The following is a 23,802-nucleotide window of genomic DNA, read 5'->3' as shown; positions in this document are numbered from 1 at the left end:
AATAGGCTATGTTCTACTTCTTTGCATAATTTCAACGAAATCAATGCAACCGTTCTAGAGATTCTAACAAACACCCAACAAAACATTCGCATTTATATTATAAGTAAGATTTATTGTTGAAACGTTAATTTTGTTTATAAACAAAAATACGAGTGGTTATACAGCATCTCAAAGGTGCAAAAACAGTAGCGTCAATAACCTTCGTGCCATATCCTTGTGCTAAATATATCTAGAATAAATTAAAAAGGTAACGCAGGCTCTAAAGTTTGTTCAGGTACATCTCGTAAAGGCTTCTTCAAACATTGACTTATACACAGGTAAACGATTCAAAGCATATAACTTAAGTAAAACCGAGGTTGTATAAAGCATATAGTATACAATGCAACCTGGAGAAGCGAGAACTGAATAAGCGAGAGACACTCTCCGGTACCGACTGTCTACCTGCATATGTGAGAAACTTGAGTTAAAGAGAAATCTCTACATGCAAGAAAAAAATCGTGGTCTCTTGTTCTATATTAAACAACATATATTTAAATAACCTATGTTGAATGAGCTTACCTATTATAATTTCATATATTCTTTAAACTAGTCACAAAGCAAACAAAACGTTTGTGAATCTTTTCAACAATACTTTATATTTCAGCCAATTCACAAAAAAACTATTAATGATGTTCTTTTAACCTTGTTCATGAATCACGCCATCTTTTGTTTGAAATATAAAAAAAACAAGTTTCATAGTTTTTTATCACCTTTACAGATTACTGTAAGATTACTTAGTAATCTTGCTAATATTATAAATGCGAAAGTTTAGATGGTTGGATGTTTGTTAGAAGGTATCTCCAGAACGGTTCAACGGATCTTGATGAAATTTGGCACAGTTGTAGAACATAGTCTGGAAGAACATATGCTATTTATTAATATTTTTTTATAATTCCGCGCGGACGTAGTCACGGGCAACCGCTTGATTATATGTATACAAAGTTATAAATATTGTATGTAAGTGTCTATAAAATATTTTTAAATGCAAGTGTCGCAATATAATATTTCATTTATAAGAGAAGGGGGCAAACGAACAGCGGGAACACCAAGATGTTCATCGACGCCCATGGACATCTGCAATACCAGAGGAATCGCAGATGCGTTGTCGGCCTTATATATTAAATAATTAACATATAGCATAAATCAACACATAACGATTTATAATAGTTGAATTGTTGATTAATTTTTATAAGATGACGTGGCTAAATAAGGCAAAATATTCATAAAATAAAATAATTATGTTGATAAAGATATTTTCTTCAAATATTATAATTTACGACGGACAAAAACATTTTAAAACTATTTTAATAATATAATATTCTCTATTTATGATATTTTTTTTTATTTACTAATTTATTTAAGAACATTGCCGTCCAAAATTTAAATATTTTAAATGGCAATGAACTATTATTACACGCACCAGAGGTTTCTTACCCCTGGGAAAATGCCTAAGGCGCTATAATATAAATCTATTTTAACAAACAAAATATATTTAATTATCTATTTAACATAGAATTTTCCGATTCTTACTTGAAACTTGTTAATCAACAAAAAAATAATCTTTTTTAAAATTGCAAAATTATTACGTAAGCTGTTACCAGTTCAACTTGAACTCATCAACAACCTGCCGGAGGGTTAGGACAGTATGTACTACTCCTCCATACATCTCTATCAGCCGTCATATTTGAATTTACCCCCTTTTTACGCATATCCTCTTTCACACAATCCATCCATACTTTCTCTCTTCTCTACCTTCATAGCCATCCACATTTAATCTCATTACTTTACTAATTATACCAGTTCAACTTGACCTGTCACATGATTTACCTTTGTAAGACATATGTTAAGGTCCCTAATAACTTGTAAATATACATAATAAATATATGTATTAATTGTTTATAATAACTTAATTGGAGAATACATTGACCTTATGTAGAGAATCAAGTATTACATTTATTATGTTACTAGCTATCGCCCGCGACTCTGTTCGCGCGAAATAAAAAAAAACCTAATAAGTAACCCATGTGTTCTTCCAGACTATGTTCTACATCTGTGCCAAATTTCATCAAAATACGTTGAACGGTACCGGAAATACCTTCAAACATCCATCTAAACATTCGCATTTATAGTCATACTAGTTGTCGCCTACGACTCATGACAACTTAGTGACATATAAATTACAAAAGAACTTAAATTTTCTGAAAGACGGCAAATTATTTTGCCGACTAAATTCGCAGATTATTTTCCTTGTTAACTTCAATGACAAATCATGTTTATAAATCAAATATACTTATTTTAGTTATCTTTAAAAGCAATTTGAAGTTTTTATGTTAAAGGTGTAATGCCTTTAAGTTATTCAATGTCACGTAACCTTCAGATAATTAATAGATTTATAAAATATTATATCCAAAAATATTTTTTAATGTAATTTAGAAACAGTTTTAAAAGAAAAAAATAGTACTTAAATTCTTTATTTAATCTGTTAATAATTTTAATTAAGAAAATATTTGTGCATTATACCATAAGCTTAGACACTGTTTAGAAATACGTGTTCTAAAAAAGTATGTTTTACCCTCCGATATACATATTTTACTATTTATTTAGATCTCATTTCGGAAGTCTACGTTTTATCATATTTCATACTATGTTACGTATCATATTATGTAATATCTAACATCAACGTGCGATAAAATAGTCGACAAATATTTAAGCAAAAATGTAATTGAATCACTGTCTAAGTTTTGTACAATTGGGCCCTTTACGATTTCCTTGGCTTTTAACTTAGTGTACGCGTTGATGTCTTTTACTTGAAAGTTCCAAACAGTGTTTTGTAAGAAAAAATATTTAGCTTTTTTGTCACTTGAATATCACATTTAGTTATATATCATAGTTATACATTAGTATGTGATATAATTACAATTTGATACTTTTAATAAATAATATTCAATCGGAGCAAATTATGATGTCAATGTATACACAATTAAACAATTGTCGTTTTAACAATTACACATCAATGATTATGACCGCAAGCACGTGCGTGTGAGATGTGTGCGGTTGATGTCACGTGCCGCGGCTGACGACACGTTTTGTGACCAAATTCGTGTCACGGACGACAGGTGACAAGCTGCTCGTCGATACTGAATCAATCAAAATATATTCCGACGTATAAATTTTAAATGTTGGTAGTTTAAAAAATTATACTTTATTTAATTTTTAACTAGATGGCGTTATCCTAAATCCTTAAATAAAATTACTAATTGTTATAATTTAATATTTTTCATTGCATTAAGTCTCTCAACTGGCGAAACATTGTATAAATATATGTGTACGACATCTTTGCAATTATAAAGCAATTAGTTCGAAGTAGATCGAAAGAAATAACCAAAATTGGGTAAGAAATAACTCAAACTAATGTTATGTGACATACAATGACCGTTTCACAAGGTTAGGTAGGTACCAATTATGTGAGGCAAGCAATGGAACTCTTCCATTCAACCATAGTCAGCCAACTTGACCTAGACACTAACCTGACATAATAAGAATTGCGTGACGGAAACTATCGCTAACGCTGTATGTCATTTTGGTGACGGTGTTTGTGGCCATCTGTCAGAAAACGGTTTCAACAGAGGCATTGACTTATACCTATAGATTGGGGGACTAGAAAAGTAACATTCGATAAGCGAAGTCGCTAATCGAAAAGTCACGTATTTTTCCGATTTGTCATATTGTGTCGATTCTACTAGCGATAGCAATATCGTATGTTAATTTGCCAAAACCTGCTGATCGTTTCATACAAGTTTGACATTTATAGTTTCTAAGTTTAAGACCATTTTTGAATTGTCAAAAGTGTGTGTGACGAAAATGTATAATGATATATTTTCCCGACTTCAGGAAAATGAAGTGTATCTTATACATATATAAAGTTCTCGTGTCACAGTTTTCGTTCTCGTACTCCTCCGAAACGGCTTGACCGATTCTCATGAAATTTTGTGAGCATATTCAGTAGGTCTGAGAATCGGCCAACATCTATTTTTCATACCGTTATTAAGTTTTTTTTAAAATGCGCGCGGACGGAGTCGCGGGCGACAGCTAGTAATTTGTTTACATGTTAAATGTCAGAAATTGGGAAATCTAATGAAAGTTTAATTTAGTATAATATAAAGTAACGGAAATAATATATCTTTAATTAATATTTAATATTGTGGTTAGTTACTTAGTCATTATTTGATTCCATTCGTATCAAAATAATGAGTGTTAGCAGAGAAGTACGAGTTATACAATACGTCAAAGATGTTCATCCGGTATCAGTGTTGCCATCACTTACATTGTTTCTACAAAAAAACTTCCTTTTTAATGATACATTGTAATGCTATTATAAATTTTGCACATTTTAAATTCAAGGAAGTTTTCAAATCAATTTAAGAGTTTAACAAAACCAAAACCATCTTAAATCAATTGTTTGCACTAAAGATTTAATAAAAATATATACGCATTTGATTTTTACAATTTAATTTAATGCATGAAATATTTATGTATACTTATATTATAAATAGAAAAGATTTGATTGTTTATATGCACTGAGGCACAACCGTTTTGAAAAGTCCTATCACTATTCTGAATCTAAATATCCCCGGGTGACATTGGATAGTTTTATTTTAATTCCGCGCGGACAAAGTCACAGGCAACTGCCAGTTTAACATAATCTTTTTCAAAATAGTTTAGGAAAGTCTGAGAATTTTTCATACACCTAATAAGTTATTTTTTAACTGCGCGCGGACGCAGTCGCGGGCGACAGCTAGTATTTTATAAACGTATTTTGATGGTTCGGAGTAGCAAGAAAAAAGTTTTACAACTATTAATGGCGCCATCTAGTGAAAAATATAAATACAAATACTTTAATTACAAGAGATTTTTGTGTTTGGTTGCTTTTTTTAAATAAATTTATCATATGTGCACGTCACTATACGTTCCCACTGAAGGACTAGAAGCCTACCCTAAGTAGTAGTATCTGGGTCATAATCAACCACGCTAGTCCAGTGCAGGTTGACTTTAAACACATTTTTGAATTTCTTCTCAGATATGTGTAGGTTACATCACGATGTTTTCCTTCATCGTAACAATGTCGGATAAATGTAAATCTAAATTCGAAAAACACATTGGTACACAGAGGGTTTCTAACTTAGGACCTGCAGATTTTAAGTCAAGCGTTTAACCCCTAAGCCACCATCGCTCTCAATATGAATCACACATTGGAATTTCCAGAAGTGAGCCTAATCTTACAAAAGATTAAACAGAGCGCGGAGGCTGCTTACGTAACGGTTATGCAAGAGTGAGCGAGATAAATTAATAAGGAAATTAAGACTAGCTTTATCTCGTGAAAATTAAATTTGAACTTTAAGTTTATGACTGAAGAGTTCAAAGTTCAATACCTGAATTTTATCCCTCTAGAAAGCTAGTGTATTGGTTAGTAATTCTAACTGTTGAATTTCACTGCAGTTACAGCTGAAAGTCATATTACCAACCCTTTCATGCTCCTAGACAAAGCAGAGACAACATTAGTGGCACAGCAGTTGAAAAATACGGTAACGAAATACAATTTACAGCCATTACTAGAAAAAGCGTTTCCCCTACCCATCATATCCTTATAAGAAAAGGATGGGAAGGGAAAGGGGATCAAAATTAGACCTCCGGAACGCACACTCTACAGACGAAATGCGGAATTGCTTCCACTTTACGCCTGTCTTGTGTGGTCGTGTTTCACTGGGCGAGACCAATTCGTACAACTGGTGTTGATATTGCTGACTTCTACCACTGTTAAAATGTTTTCACTAAGGGAACTTAAGTCACAATCAAGTGACTCAATATAGTGGCAGTAAATGCAACCTTTGCCTATCCTTGCATAATTTTTTTTTAAATTAATGTAGTATAAAGATACTACATTAGTAAGGCGTGAAGGTCTACTAATGATGCACATGAGTGGTTACCTTGATGTATTAAATTACATTTCATATAGTATATATTTAATATTACAATGTGCAATATGAAGGTAAAAAAAGGAAAAGAAGCTGCTCACTTGTTCCGCAAACGCTGATTTAAATCTTACTAATATTATAAATGCGAATGTATAGATGGATGGATGTTTGTTTGAAGGTATCTCCAGAACTACTCAACGGATCTTGATGAAATTTAGCATAAATGTAGAACATAGTCTGAAAGAACAAATAGGCTACGTATTAAGTATTTTTTTCCTGGTCCTAGTCTAAAAGTCCTATACTTACGACATGCTTTAGGCTATCACGCCATTAAACTTTGTGGATGAGTAAATTAAAAAAAAAATGTTATGCGAGAAAGGAACAAAAATAGCTAAAATTGATGATTGCCATTGTAACGGTAATTGTCAGCCAAAGACGAAGGTCTTCGTAGAAGTCACTTAAAATACATTTTAAGCTAAAATTAAAACACAAATTAAACACTAGCATCTATTACTAATTAAACTTACAAATTTTTTATTGTAAAAAATCCTATAAGTGAAAATAAAATAATATTTTCTCGCTCTTAGATGCAGATTGTGTTATCCTTGTGTTTGTGCAAGTAGAATGGCTGCGATCCCATTTGCAACGCAACGCAACACACGCAAGGCCGACGCCGCACCGACACGCAGTCACGTCTTAAGAAAGTGAACACAGTATCATGCTTATGAAATACTACCTATATAAGATGATATCTTGTGTTATTTAAAGAATGTTTTTGAGCAAAAATAACTAATAACGTTTTTATTCCAGCTCTAAAGCATTCTAATAGTTGTGTTTTGTTTTGGGTATCCATTTGGAGTCCGGTTCACTACAAATGGTAATTAATAATTTCTGCCTAGCTCTCTGAGTTAGCAGCGTGTGTGATGTTAAAGTTGCAAACTGGGTCGTTTTAAATTTGCCATAATCATAGTTATAATATATGTAGAAGAAAAAAATATTAATATTTTTACCTTGAGTTAAAAATACTGAAATAATAAAAAAGGGTATTAATAAGAAAAATCAAAACACGTTTCCTGTAAGTGATTTAGTAGTATGAACACACAAGGTTTTACGTGTATAAATACTAGCTGTTACCCGCGACACCGTCCGCGCGGAATTAAAAAAACGAAATAAGTAGCCTATGTGTTCTTACAGACTGTGTCCTACATCTGTGTCAAATTTAATCAAGATTCCTTAGGTCGTTCCGAGGATACCTTCAAACAAACATCCATCCATTCATCCAAACATTCGCATTTATAATATTGGCTCATACCTTAATTATCTAAACGTGTTATTAATTACCCGACTGACTAAAGTACAACTATAAGAGTGGACTTCCACTGGCCAATAATAAAACCAACCCTCGCATTCTGTTTAAAAAAAAATAAATGAATTTTGCACTCGTAATTCAGGTGTGGAAACTCTCCGTTAGTAATTCTAGTTAGCAACAAATTCTGACTAATAAAACTCTTTGGAAGTTTTTTTTTTAAACTATGTTGCAAAGTTTAAGTTGATGGGAATATTTAAAATCATTGTGTAAATACTTATAACTTACAATTCAGGAAAAATACCGTGTCCTTAAAAAGTGATGTGAATAAAATCACAATATTGTATTAAACTTATTTAATACATCAGTATTCTTACGAGAAGTTAATTTGCATCGAGACAACTTATCTTGTGTTCAATTTGCTTACCTTGTAGCATTATAAACGTTTCAAATATAACTTTGTAAGATTATTTAACCTTTAAACTTATGAAAATGTGTTAGTTAATGAGGTTTTTTGCAACAAATATATTTCCGTGGAAAAGTTTCTCTACTTATTGTTCTAGAAGGACTTTGTCTTTTATTTAGTTTTAGTTTAAGCTAATTTTAAAAGATCTATATCTTGTAATATATCTGGTATAATTTAATTTAATTGTATACAAGTTAAAAAAAGTTATTTTTCCAACACGCAAGAGTCCAATAAGACAAATGCATGTGATTAAAAAAATACACGTAGATACCAAGGAGGTTAGTCGATCTACTTTTCAAAATATTTTTTTAATCATGTCTGGATCGAAAACTCCAGCACTTTCGAGACAGAAATTATGACGTATACATGATAAATTTGATCTTGTCTTACGTTATTAGCATGTCGTTGTTCGTCAGCTTCCCTGTAACATGCAGTCACTTCCTACACACTGCCACAGACAAATTATCACAAATAACACTCGCGCACTCGGATTATTATAAATTAAAAAAATAATAATTACGAACTTTCTAATTTAAGCGCGTGTTTCACCGCCGGTAATTACGTGTTATCCGGCGGGCGGTCGAGCACAGACTGGCTGCTTTAAGGTTTCGCTTACGTCGTCCGTTTTTTTTCTTACCGGCCAGTGTACATTAGTGATGTTCCAACCTTGCTGATATCGATTAATTAGATTGATCGACGTCATTGAACGTGATAATACATTAATTACGATTCGATCTTGACTTTGAAGTGCTTGTGGTTTTTATTACATTTTGAATATATATTTTTATAAATTATATTCAACACATATTTTTTAACATTTCTTCGTTAGCTCAAACACGTCCCTACACTTGGGGCTGGCGCCTACGTTAAGATAAAACTACGTTAACTTCACAAACATCTCATTTATGTGCAGGTTGCAACACAATGCTTTCCTTAGTCGTAAAAACATCGAAACCGTTCATTTGACATTCGAAACCCATATTGGTATATGTCGGGGGTCGAACACGAACGGTCGAACGAACGGTTGCTTTTCTACTACGTCAGCAAGGCTTTACTAATTTCCATAAGTGAAGTGATATCGATGTTTAGCACATCACTAGTATACCGAGTGGCCAGTCGATGTGTTTGTTAATCGTGACGTAAGTGGTTTCGGCAACTGGCCACCAACATATTTATCCATTAAATAAAACGTGAGCCAAGCCTTTTGAGAACATTCTTTGCCATTGTCTTTTGTATGAGATCTTTTAAATGATATAATATTAATATAATTTCACAAGGGAAGTTGTATTCGACATTGCAACGGGAATAAATTCCTAAAAATATTCCACAACTCGAATGTACATACTAGGTCACATGACAGACACAAAGTTCTTAACATTATTTCTCTAAAACTATAGCACTATATATAAATAAATTGCTTTTTATGTCTTCTTTATTGTTGTCATATTTTTTTTATATAATTTAAAATTATTTTAATTATTCATTTTTTTCTTATTTATCTACATATAAAAAAAAGTTATTCGATTCAAGAAAATGAGGGTTTGTGCTCGTCGCTGTGATCAAAAATATAAGAACTATAATGACGTATTTATTAACGTCAATTTGACGTCATAACAGCCTTCATTAGTCAATCAATTAAAGCACGGAATATTGGCATAGCTATTATTGATATAGGTGCCACGTCAAACAATTTTATAAATATAAAATGGGTTAAAACAAATTATAGTAAGTAAGTAAGTCATCATCAGCGTCAACCTGCCCTTATTGAGAGTCAGCACAGTACGAGTATGTACTACTCCTCCATAAATCTCAGCATCAGCCGTCATATCTGAATTTACCCCCTTCTTACGCATATCCTCTTTCACACAATCCATTCATACTTTCTTTGGAGAATTATAGAGTTTGTATGAACGTTAATTCCGACGGGACATTAACCCAAACGTACTCTCAAAAAGATGTACCACTGGTATAGTTTAACCGTTAAGATTAAAACATCTGTAAAGAAATAAAAAGGTGGCAGACGCGTTATCTACCTTTAATAAACTGAAAAATAGATATAAAGAAAGAGCAAATTTCACTTTACAGATTATCCGCAAAATACACTATATATTTCTATATTTTTCTTTTTCCAAATGTTTTCTATCGTATTGATGTGGATGTAGTCAGTCCGAATTGTTTTTAGTCAGGTCGCGACCGAAGTCGGGTTTAAAACCTAGTAATAGATATATTAAAGCAAATTATTTACCTATAAAACCTTTCGTACACAACGCAAACTAAATTATCGAAACTAAAATTAGTTGCATCGCTAGAATTGCTTTATACGCGCTCCTTACACACATTTTATCATCGATGCTGGTCGTCTCTTAGGTCAGTAGTGGTCCTAGCACAAATATTTGTAACAGTCACCTTCGTATCGTCATCGTCAATTCTGATAAATTAGTGTAAGATTTTCAGTGTACTTTTCCCACGATGAAACAATTTTTGTTCGTATTCGATACAATAGTGTGGTTTGGTGGAGCGACTACATATCAACTGTAGATTTGTTCCGCCATCTTGAAAATTGCTGCGAGTTTTCTTACAAAGATCTTTACAAACAGGTTGTGATCGACTGTCTTTAGCGATGATAGAAATGTCGACGCACGCTATAACATTGTATTACATAAATCGCTTAGCAACCAAAATCTCCTGGTTCAGAAGATGTAAGTTGTCTTGTATAAAAAGGGCCTAAGTGCAATTCAACCGTCAAGTGGTTTATTTATAATTTATACAATAGAATGTATTTAAAATAAAATCGTACAATACATTGTTTGAACGAATAGTGACTTAATGCGATGAAATAAACAATGTTTATATACTATTTTATACACATACTAGCCATCGCCCACGACATCGTTCGAGCGGAATTAGAATATGTCGACGCTGGAAAGCATAAACGCTGTAACCCTTGAAATCGCGAATATGTTTTTCACACGTTAGTAATTTCAACCATTATCAAAGGATAATGATTTTATTATAGGTTAGCACAAACTACACAACATTGCTAAATACCGCATGCTTGTAGACGTATCAGCTCACGAGTTATCATTTTTTGGCTCTCCTGTAAAGTTCATACTTTCGGGGTTACAGCGTTTACGCTTTCCAGCGTCGATGTGTTCTTCCAGACTACAATTTACATATATGCCTATATGATATTGTATAGATTAAGACGGTAAACTGAATTTGTTTCTGTTTTGGTCGATATAACCAATATTTTGTTTTAACTGATGTAAAATCAAACGACTTCTTTTTAAAATAATATAATGATGCGTCCAGTTTTTTGTTTTTCCTTCGTCTCCTTGCAAAATTGTTTTACAAAGAGGACTGAAGTTTTTTTAGGCTAAAAAAGATGAGCATAACTACATAATTGCGGAAATAAATAATATACATTTAATAGAAAATACACCTTATTTTCATTTGAATACGGTTTACTTTAGAAGAGCATTTGTACAAAAACCTTTCAAGTCATTGACGTCATATCTGTAAGAGCAAAAAATACTTGTGCCGTTTGCAATGACGTTTTTGTAATGCTCTCAGTATATTGAACCTTGAATCATAAGTTTATCTCAATAAAAAAAACATGCACCCTTGTTCATTCATATACACAAATTTGTGTTATTTTTCACTACTGAAACATATGTTACAAAATCATACAATATTTCATAAATTTTAAACAACCTAAACTTAGTTTAAAAAAGAAAAACCAAAGAACCAGATTGACTTGTAATGTAATTAATGACATAGCGCCATCTATTGTCTGCATTTTATAACAGTTTTTTTTAGTATAAACAAAATAAACAGTGCCGTGTAAATCGTACGTAAAAACCCATCTAAAGAAAGCATCTTACAGTGGAAAGTTACCGAAGCGAGGCTTAATTTTGCTTTTTTATGTGAACATTGCAACATAATGTAATAATCTAATTTTATGTTGATAATATATGTAAATATTATTCGTGTATATGTAAAATATTATATAGTATGTGAATAAAACGGAATTCCCGTATGATTCTTTTTTTATAAGAGAAGTTGGCAAACAAGCGGCGAGAACACCAAGGTAATTATCGACGTACCATTGTGGAATTCCAGAAATCCAGTTGTGGATGATACAAGGCAGTTTGTCTTGTCGTCTGATGACGGATCTCGACGACAGAAATCGTTCCAAAAAGTTCTTCGATACACTACCGCGAAGACGAAGACGCGTGCAACAGAAAGTATAAAATTGACTTTATCTGGGAGCAAACTCTGCATTCTGTTCTCGGTTCGCTTTCGCAGTATGCAAACCTCAAGTCTCGGTAGTTATCTGATATCGACGTAACCGGACTGGCATAGGCATATTGCGACATGTCTATAATTACGTACACTGTAATATTTAGAGAGTGCACGTAATATTCTCTCAATGCTCTTTACATAACTACATAATATATATAGAGTACTTCATCGTTATAGAACATAATTGTATTTAATTGGTCTAAGTTAAATGTTTAACTAACGTGAATTAGGCGGAAGTAAACCACAAAATTTAGAATTTTTTTTTCTTTGAATAATTTTACTATTTATGTGCTGAGTTTTGCTATGCCCTACCATTTCTTTTTAATACCCTATACAAAAATGTTTTTTATCTCTCTCATTCGCTTTGAAAAAACAAAGATAACATCATTTTATACAGGCAGTGGAAAATTCTGTTAGGAAGACATCTATTCAAATATATTCGTGGTATTCTAATAATGCTGTTCAACGACATCTCATGAAATTTTAAGGAACTAGCTATTAATAATATCAAATCGCAATAAGGGTTGATTTCCACTGCAGAAATATCCGTACAAAAACATTATTTTATCTCACTAACGATAAGAGTATCGACACCGATACTCGTATTAATTCATAAGCCTACTAGTTGCCGCTAAATGTAAAACTAAAGTCGTTTGTCCACCAACACCGGCACCGGCTCACCGTCACGTCACGGGCAAATTTCTGTCCGAGATCAAAATGACGTGACGGCGCTCGTTTGCCCACAGCGCGCAAGGTGTCCACATGTGGACAAGCCACGGGCGTTGACATGTGGGCGACGGTGTTGGTGGACAAACGGTCTAATTGTTAATCTATTAATTAATTCTGTAAAATTGTAAAATTATCCGAGTACTTAATAATTAATTAATATATCTATTTAAAATTGATTAAAAATCGGCGCAATCGTTACATACTCGTAAAATGGCACGTATTAAATAGTAGAAACTAGCTTTTACCCGCGACTCCGTCCGCGCTGAATAAAAAATAGAAAACGGGGTAAAAATTATCCTATGTCCGTTTCCTGGTTCTAAGCTACCTGCCCACCAATTTTCAGTCAAATCGATTCAGCCGTTCTTGAGTTATAAATAGTGTAACTAACACGACTTTCTTTGATATATATAGACTAGCTTTTACCCGCGACTCCGTCCGCGCGTAATAAAAAATAGAAAACGGGGTATAAATTATCCTATGTCCGTTTCCTGGTTCTAAGCTGCCCACCAATTTTCAGTCAAATCGATTCAGCCGTTCTTGAGTTATAAATAGTGTAACTAACACGACTTTCTTTTATATATATAGACTAGCTTTTACCCGCGACTCCGTCCGCGCGTAATAAAAAATAGAAAACGGGGTATAAATTATCCTATGTCCGTTTCCTGGTTCTAAGCTGCCCACCAATTTTCAGTCAAATCGATTCAGCCGTTCTTGAATTATAAATAGTGTAACTAACGCGACTTTCTTTTATTTATATAGATAAGATAAGATAGATAAAAGTATGTCATAATTTATGTATTTTTTATAGTTTTTTCTCAAGGAAAAGTTTAAGTTCATGTTATATTTATTTGTCACCAGTATTAAAGACATTCGACTTATCAGAAGAACGAAGTAAAGTTATAGATTACATCAAGGTTTTTGTGGTACTAAGTTTATATAATTCTGTCATAAATCATATAAGTATGAAGTGTTTAAATATTGAAAAAACGTAAACCGAAACATAAGAAAAACTATGAGACCAAAGTCCAAACAAACTGGTTAGAGACAAGGACGCTACGACTTGTCTTATTACGTTTAGGGATCCATAGCTATATACACGTCATACGGATTTAAAAGATTTATTTAAGAACAAATAGATGCGTTTAAATAGCGTTAGGAAAGGTTACAGAAGAACGTTGTTAAAATTTACTAATAAAGTTGTGTTATTTAAATTTACTCTTTACATATAGCAAATTTGTTAAGGTCAAAAGAACCCTAAGAACAGTTTAAAAAACACGATCGAGTGACGTAAATCATGAGACGGAATAAAACAACAACGCATAAATAATATAGAAATAAATTTATATTAGTTCTACGGAACCTAATTATTATTTCTAATTGCTGGAAACACTAATTATTGAGTTATACTATATCTCGTCTAAGTGTTCGCCTCTTACTTAACCTTCGTATTAACGTAAAAATTCCATAAGCATCAAACGACGACTTAATAGTCTCATAGGGATGTCAACTTTCAATAAAGATTCGAACACTAGAGGTGAAACAACAATGGTGGTTAAATTAAAAACCACAAAAATCGACTGACTGTACAACGTTCACGGGATAAGAATCCTGGTACTCACTCGGTTCATAGCAGTCAGTCGTGTTAAAAAAGACGACCCTTCGTGAACTCTTGTTGTCGATGTCAAACCCTTAGCCCGAATGACACTGAAGAGATGACAGCCCTAACTATGATTAGACTAAGCCTTAGTTTTTTTATACAAAACGACGACATCTCACACCTTTGACCCAATATACAAAGAGATGATTTCCTCAATACATTGTGTTTTTTTACAATGTATAACTTAGACCATATTGATTACGGTTAATAAAAAGGGCAGTAAATATCAAAAACAGCTTATCCTCTTTAAAACGAAAGCCTAACCATTGGTTTCTGAGTCCAAAATCTATATATATAAAAGAAAGTCGTGTTAGTTACACTATTTATAACTCAAGAACGGCTGAATCGATTTGACTGAAAATTGGTGGGCAGGTAGCTTAGAACCAGGAAACGGACATAGGATAATTTTTACCCCGTTTTATATCTTTTATTCCGCGCGGACGGAGTCGCGGGTAAAAGCTAGTCTATGTATAAAACATATCGTCATCCCTGAAATTATCTTTGACAACACAGAGCATAGCAATATGTTTCTAACGGAGATTTTGGATTCAGGAACTCAAAGTAAATAATTTAAACGTCAAATTCCAAACATGGCGGCCATTACATTATTTCAAATGTCCGTGGTAAATGTTGTAATTTTGTGAAAAACGTGAGTTAAATAGAATTGAAATTATGTTATGTAATGTTTTTTTCGCAAATATTTTGGTTACGAATTTTAGTTTTATATTTCGTTCCCTTCTTATATTCTTGTTTTATAATATGATGCTCGTTCGCACGGTTACCGCCATTTGTAAAATATCTTGACGTACGTGTGACGTCATGTCTCACGATCACGACTGATTATTGCCGAGTCAGTGGATTTGTTATCATTTGGTTTCATCTGACGTAAACAATTAATTCTTGGTAAACATAATCTATGTTATTTCAGATTTGTATAGAATTACTAGCTATCGCCCGCGATTCCGTCCGCGCGCAGTTAAAAAAAAAATGGGGGGCGGGGGTTATGAAAACTAGATGTTGGCCGATTCTCAGACCTACTGAATATGCTCACAAAATTTCATGAGAATCGGTCAAGCCGTTTCGGAGGAGTACGGGAACGAAAACTGTGACACGAGAATTTTATATATTAGAAGAACATATTAACAGCGAAATCTATTAACCTAATTTTAGTATGATTTTTTTTGTTGAACCGATCGTCACTTTTTGCGGAAAAAAAATAGTCCTTCCTTTCTATTCTTATCAAATCTTACTAATATTATAAATGCGAATGTTTAGATGGATGGATGTTTGTTAGAAGGTATATCCTGAACGGCTGAACGGATCTTGATGAAATTTAGTAAGTGACGTAACATTCTATATTAAAATTCTGATATATTTTATAAAACAGCCATCAAAATATATGTATTTAATAGTCAGCAATGGCTTTTGAGAATAGTCAATATTTATAATTACAGATATTTAAACGGGAATTTTATGTCCGTTGGCGATGTATGTAGTTAATCGTCCGTTAATCGTCCATGCGGAATTAAAAAAACGTAGCCTTCCAGACTATGTTCAACATCTGTGCCATATTTCATCAAGATCCGTTGAGCTGTTCCGGATATACCTTCTAACAAACATCCATCCATCTAAACTTTCGCATTTATAATATTAGTAAGATGTTTCACGGTTGAATGAAACCTTCCTATAGTAACATATTAAGGTGGTCGGTATTATGCAAAGTAATGAAACAGGTTTTGAATTATGTTTCGATGGTATTTGCCGTTTCCTGATATTCGTATATAGTAAACCACAAGGACATTTTATGTGAACGTAAGAATTTCACTGAGAATAGCGTTTAAATCAACTTGCACTGAAAAATCTATCAAACCGTTTGAGTCCACAAACGGTTTGAACTTTATATAAATAACCTACAGACGGACGAAGCATGATGAAATTTCCATCATGAGAAATAACCTAACCTAACGTTTGTGGTCTACATTACGGACATATTCTTTTGAAAGAAAAGGTGGTAACCGAGCAAGCGGCCACTTTTATTCGCCAAATAGCAACGTGACCGTTGCCCACAGACATGTCTAATTGCAGATACGTTGCTTTTTTATTTGATCTTTAACTGAGATTGGAGAGGATTCACTGAAAGAGGGCATTTGCCTTTCTATGGGTTCCCTCAACCAAACCCACTTCATCTTTCAATCCTCTCCCCTTATAAGAAAAGGGATGGAAAAGGTAAGAGCTACACTTAAGCCTCATGGACGCACACTCAGACGAAACACAGAATGACTTACATAATATTTATAGATAAGTATATACATTTAAAGGAAAATAATGTATGTAATTTGATTATTTTGTTGCGTAATTAAAATGTGAGTAATAACGAATTTCAAGGCAACTTACAAGCAAGGTCTGTAAGTATTGATATGAATAAAAATTATATTTTTTGTCTATGACAACCTTCGTAAAGTGTCAGTGTTAGTCTGTGGTTTTTGACACTTGACCTTTCATTTTACCCGCGAAATCTATTTTTGTATATAGAGATACTCAAATTTTATTAAAATATCGCATTTAACTTTTTAAGTTAAAAAAGAAACTTTGAATTATGCAAATTAGTTATGTAATTATAAGGTACTAGTTGTCGCCCGTGACTCCGTCCGCGCGGCGTTGAAAAAACATAAGTAGCCTATGTGTTCTTCCAGAGTTTGTTCTAAATCTGTGCCAAATTTCATCAAGATCCGTTGAGCCGTTCCGGAGATACCTTCAAACAAACATCCATCTAAACATACGTATTTGTAATATTAGTAAGACATCGAATTTAATTAAAAATTAGAATTATTAAAATAGAAAAACAAAACAAAAACTATTTTTCAATTCTGCTCAATTTTAATAATTAAATTATGAGAATAATTTAAATTACCTATAGACAAGTTTCACAGATAATACAAAAAGATGAAACGGTTTAATTTAATTAACTTTAAGATGTAAATAAAAGAGATGGACGAAAAAGATGAAGAGACTCGTGATCATTATATAAAAAAAGATCACATAGTTTAAAACTAAAAAAAAAAAATAGATTTAAATCGATTTTGTTCGAACTCTGTGTATAAAACCAAATCATGGACAATACCCAATAGACTTCTAATTGCAATTTTAAATTAGATTTATCACATAAATGCATTATTGTTTAAATTTTCCATGTTTACGTTCTTGATACAATTACATTTTTTTTTGTTAAAACGTTTTTTGCTTAAAGTAATAAAGTAGCAACTGTAATAAAATTTAATTCTAACGCACACGATTAATGCAAAAAATCACGACACTATGTCAATAAATCATTGAATTTCATATTTATTGAACCTTACAGTTCAGTGGTTGGTTGTATTGTTTGAGAAGTGTTTGTTTTATGAGAAAAGAAATTAAAATATGTAGCAATTAAAAGTCATCCCTTGTAACGTAAAGATTAGGGTATACATGTTTATTAAATAAGGGAAAAAAACTTATTTTTAAATAGCTTTTTACATTTATGGTCTAAAAATTTTAAAGCGTTTAAGTATCATAATTTATGACAACTGATTAATAAGAAAAATTCAACTGAAAAATGTCCTATTTTCGAAACACATTTCGAAGCTAAATTCAAAATCCACTAGTCTTATAGTTATTTAAAAAAATTGGACCCTACAAGCACTTCCTTTCGATTAAAATATTTTTTATCAAAATCGGACTATCAGGGGAGGAGTTTCGCGGTAACACACATAAAAAAATACAGTCGAATTAATAACCTCCTTTTTTTAAGTCGGCTAAAAATGGAGTTATGTTAATTTTTTTTGCATATTACAGCAATATGCATACATTTTAAGTACTAATTCATAAATGAAACGTATCTTTTCAACAGAAAAAGTTCCGCACAAGTGATCAGCTGCTCGTTTGCTATGCCATAAAAAAAATCGGAAAAAACCTACTGCATTTTAAGAGAACAAACAGCAATTTTAATTACAGGTTTTGTTACGACAATTATATAAATACTAGCTGTCGCCCGCGACTCCGTCCGCGAGGAATTAAATAAAATAATAAGTAGCCTATGTTCCACCAGACTATGTTCTATATTTATACCAAATTATACCTTTAAAAACATCCATTCATCCATCCAAACATAATATATAATATTAGTAGATTTCGTGAAAAACAATACAAAAGAATCATTTATATTTCGAAATTATAAATTTTTATGACAAATTACTACTTTAATCCATTACAATAAAGTTTAATTTACTTTATTACTTACTTACTATAAAATAATATTACACAGTACAAGGAAAAATAAACTTTATAACTATTTAATTGAGTGGAATGTTAAATATTCATTAGGTATTTTGGTTTTTCCGCAGGACTTTGCGAAATGTTCAGCAACACAAGTTGTTACGAAATGCCTTATATATTGTAAGCAATTATAGATCGTATTTCAATGGAATTTGAGCGAAATTAGATTGCAACAATAATATAAGGAATGAAAAAGCTGTGTAGCTACATTGATTTAATTTTCGTACAAAGTTATGATAAAATTATCAATAATGATTGAATATTTAAGTTAAATGACTCTATATTTTATGTTGTTACCAAATTTTACTAAAAAATAACAATATTTGTACCCTTGTATTTTCATTAACCGCTTTTTATAAGTTATTTAAATTAATTTTTTTACATGAAAATTGTTACAAAGGTTATTACGATCGTGTAAAGCGAATTACGAGATGTACACGGTACGCAAGAAAAGCCTTGATCTGTAAGGTGAAGGATTCTTACAGATGGCGTTGACAGTAATTATTATGAAAAACTTTAAACACGTTTGCGTTTTGTCTATAAGTTTAACTTTTACAGCATACTGATAGAATAAGGTTGTACAAAACCTTAAGCTTGATATATCAGTACAATATTTAAAACCAACGTACTTTTACTTTCATTTTTTAATTTTTATCAACAAGTACTAGCCTTAACATCGTAAGGTAAATAGGTGAAAACGTTTTTTAATTATTAGGTCTAGAGTTGTGATGAAAATTAATTCGATTTTGTTCCATTGCTAAATATATATCAACGCCATCTTGTGACGGATAGGAGATACTTTAAAAAGACATTGCGTAATTAGTTTTTAATACTACTAATAGATGGCATTATTACTTTCAATCCACAGATAAAATATTACTAGTTAAATATTCAAAAAGCTACCAAATCTTTGTTTTAAACATAAAAATAAAGTTCAATATTGTATACGGTATTAGTGTTTAAGTAGGTTATTGTGTCTGCTTATCGTTCTCAGCTGGTCGTGAAAGTTGGTCTTGCATCAGCGGCCCCGATCATTACATCATTCAAAAGATGTTATGTCTATGTATGTCAGGTTTGTTAGTTTATTATCTCCTTCGTGTATTATGTAGGTACTTAATTTTATAATTTGAAGTATGTCTTAGTTATATTAATAGTTAAATAAAAAAAACGTATCTGATATTTATAATGTATTTACAGTCAGACAGTTAACTTATTATTGATTTTGAATTTTTGCGTATATTTTACTCACCCCGTTGTCCAACTGAACATTTGTTTCACTCTCTCCGATTGCAGTTTATTTGAAGTCGTCATTGTGTCTGCAACAAAAATGTATTGTTAAATCTTATGATCCAACTAGAAAACGGGAAATTTTGTTTTTTTTTTATCAAAAATTTATGAATCTATGTGTTTCTGCAAGGTATATGTTTTTGTGAAAAATATATATAATAAACTAATTTGAATTTGAAACAAACGCCATCTACTTGTAGTTTATATGAACATTGAAGACATGACGAGTGTCGTGTACTTTAATTCATGATTTTGCATTTTAACATGTAAATCAATCTACGAACTACGAATAATTGTAGTCAGAAAATTGAAAGATCGTCTACCCATGGTTGCTTGTCCATATTACACAACGAGATGGCGTTACTTGCTTAATATTTGACATATTATTTAAATAAATATTGCTAAACAGACGTGCGTCCTTTTTAAATTCTTGACCCTGTTAGAAGTTAGTATAAATAGTAAAGTTGTAAGTATTATTTAATGGAAATTTGTGAAAAGTTAACCTGTAAAATATTTACTGCGTTATCACGCAATTTTATGTTCGTTTGTTAAAAATTTTCCTACTTTCATTTTCCATTATTTCTTTATTCATTTTTCTAAATAGATTCGTTGTGATTAACAAGCAATTGCTAAATTCAAAAAAATATTCAATTGTATACGAAAAGAATACAAACAGAATTACACTTTACTTTCCAAATTCGGTTAAGTAATTGAGACTACAAGGGCCTAGAATGGAAAGGATTAAATACATATGCGAAAGACCGAAAGATAACTCTTTTCTCAGTCAGACCGTAACAGTCACCTTTGTTAAAACATATCTTCTTTGTTTCGATTGCGTTACTACGTATAAACACAGTTTCATGATTGCAGTTTCGACTCACGCGAACTGAAACCAGTTGTCATGCAATAATGTACTTACATGAGATTAATGAAGGGTTACCAAACTAACTTTACTTAATGTGGGTTTCCACTGTCGTAATGCTTGTGTAAAAACATATTATCATCGATCTCAATGTCTTTGTATAGTGTTTTGGTTGAATCTTATGCCTACGTCATGTGTCAATCGTCACAGAAGTCACTACTACAGGCGAGCGTTGTGATTGTCTTGTGTTTCATACGTAGTGTGGTGTTGTTGAGCCGTAAAATTCTCCAAAGACTGGGACGTTTCACCAATAATATCTCTCAAAGTACTCCTATTTTAGCAACGCTTACATCCTTTTTACAAAAGCTATAACAATTTAGCACACTCTGTGAGCATTCTAGACACTGAAAGTTTTGCATCCTTATACTTTCAGGATACAAATAAATATGCCATACTTATCTTGTTTACTACCTGACTATGACTAAAAGTTCTTAAAATAACAAGCCACTGGTCACTTCCTACTGGTCAGTGGTTGCAATGAACAATTTAAATGCATACCACATACATTACAAGGCCGAAGTTAATCGCTTACAACAAGGGATTTATTTGATTGCACATGTCCCAACCCACTTCTTGTTGTTTACTGCATTTTTAAAATAACAATAAACATACTTAAACGCGTGAATATACTATGAATGCTTTAAAACTTTAACAGTATATCCAATATTTTGAATGATTAATAAATAAAATGAACATAATTTTTTACTACCAAAAGAACACCCTTTTAAAAGTTGGCAATACTACGCGATACATAACATAAAATGGCGCGAAAAAGGAGCACTTTATGGCGGGCTTTTTCGAAAAACAAATGCTATGCCCTAATTCCTTTGACATGATACATTTTTTATGTTAAACGAGCAATGAAGATAATATTTTTTTATAAAAGGCATACAATAGTCATTGTTCAATGCAATCTGTTAATGGCTGAATAATTATCAGGAAAATACATTAATTACGATTACTCAAAGGACGAAATAATTACTACCATGATTGTTGGCGGCCATCTTGTATTCGTTTTAACGAATGGAATTTCATCGCAATATAAGACGCTTCTCTTTCTTTGTTCAATACTTGATGTGCCAATAATTTGCTCGTAGGTTCAAATTCTTTATTCGACTATTATTTGACAGCTGACAGCGTATACAATGGGGGAAATTATTCAAGTGTTACAAAGCGCGAATAAAATAGCATTCCATGTCATTGAATCGGGCTTTTATTTTAATTATACTCGTAGCTATATGTTAAAGACATTAACAATACTAACAGGAAATTGCGTACGCATAATTTTCAAAATAAAAATTCCTTAACCACACCCGAACGTACGACCGACCGACCTTGACATAAGTCTGTTAATATATTTACACCGGACGCCGGACGAAGTTCTTATCCTTAAACGAAACTTTTTTTTCGACTCATTTGACATAAGAGTAAAATATTATTTTTAACCCGATTTCTATGTTGTGGTTACTTCCTGTACTTTTTTAACAATTAAGATTCCCAAAAATAGGCACAGATAAGGTTGCCAGGTCGCCAAACGTACTAGCCGGACAGACCAGCCAGTTTGGCCGGACATTTGGGTAGAAAGGTCGGACACCCTATATTAAAAAGCCTACGTATGTCCGGCTTTATCCGGACGCCTGGCAACGCTAGGCACAGGTAATTCGTCTCATTTCTTGTATTTAAAACATTATGTCTAACTCGACCTCCAGAACGCGTTCACACCAACTTTCATTGTAATCAAATTAACCACGTCAATGGTGAAATTGTATCCTTTGCTGTGAATTTGTAACGGTCTGCGTAACATCATATCTTGTATGCTATAATATACTTTATAGCATTGTATTAGAGTGTAAAATCGTATGCTCTTACAATAATAATTGGATGCACACCGTCGAATACTACCGTCCGTTAACTAGTGTCCGGTTAAATGTATTGTAAGACGATATAAAAGCGAGCAATCAGGTTAAAACTGATAGAGCCAAGGATCGATAAATATGGACACGGTAACGTTTTTTGTTTGACAGTAGCAGTAACGATGGGTTCGGTCCTTTATCTTGTGCCATGCATGTTTAACAACAGGGAGAAATATGTTTTCTACGGAATGTAAGGGTTTGCAACTATTTTATATTGTGAACAAAATAGGACAAGATAATAGAAGACTGCAAAAAAACTACTTCATGTTTAAATGTCGTCTTGACTGATACAGTCTAAAAATAATTAAGTTTCTTTGTTTTTAACAAACTTTATAATCTATATCTCTACATGTTATCTCAGAATATATGTATTTATGGTAAAGAATTCCCACATTTCTGCACTGGTCGATAACTGCTTGTGTAACCCGAGCTCTGGTGTTGCCTAACTGTGTACGGATATTCTTAACTGGCAACTTTACATAATAATTGCAAGACACTGGCTATTTGTTAATATCTGGATAGATCTTTCTTGTATCTGATGTATAAAATTTATTGGTGAAAAGTCTTATTAGGACCCCTTAAAAGCATTAACGGTCACTAAAGTTAAGCTCGATTTAATTTACCTCTTCCTTCTTTAAAATATGAATAACCAAATACTTTTTTAACCTTGACTATTGTCAAATACCATGTAATATAAGCCTACGAACATGTTTCACTAACTAAATTATAAAATGTGCCATAAATGTAGAATTGCCTAGATCACCTTCGTTTCACAACCAGTTTCGCACCATGAGGTCGGCTATTCGAAATATACGGATATAAATTTGGCGGGAAAAACCAATGAAGAAGCAGTCACAGATTAAAAATCAGCAACGCCCTGGAACAAAGATTAAAA

At 32.4% G+C, this 23,802-nt stretch overlaps 1 protein-coding gene across 2 annotated transcripts in view; it reads right to left on the bottom strand.

Moving 5' to 3' along the window:
* LOC106716234 (ABC transporter G family member 23) overlaps window positions 1-23,802 on the bottom strand; it is a 62,536-nt gene that overhangs the window by 31,970 nt on the left and 6,764 nt on the right. Inside the window, exon 2 of one of the 2 annotated variants that reach the window (XM_045683943.1) lies at window positions 20,035-20,101. In XM_045683943.1, coding sequence (XP_045539899.1) covers window positions 20,035-20,096 — 62 coding nt within the window. In that variant the 5' untranslated portion in view covers window positions 20,097-20,101. Of the gene's footprint in view, window positions 1-8,173; window positions 8,386-20,034; window positions 20,102-23,802 lie in introns of those variants that run through there. The other variant, XM_045683944.1, reaches the window with a different exon arrangement.

Source organism: Papilio machaon, chromosome 24 (assembly GCF_912999745.1).
Source record: "Papilio machaon chromosome 24, ilPapMach1.1, whole genome shotgun sequence".
Lineage (NCBI taxonomy): Eukaryota > Metazoa > Arthropoda > Insecta > Lepidoptera > Papilionidae > Papilio > Papilio machaon.
The sequence above is the reverse complement of the archived record's forward strand: the minus strand, read 5'-3'. Positions and strand labels throughout refer to the sequence as shown.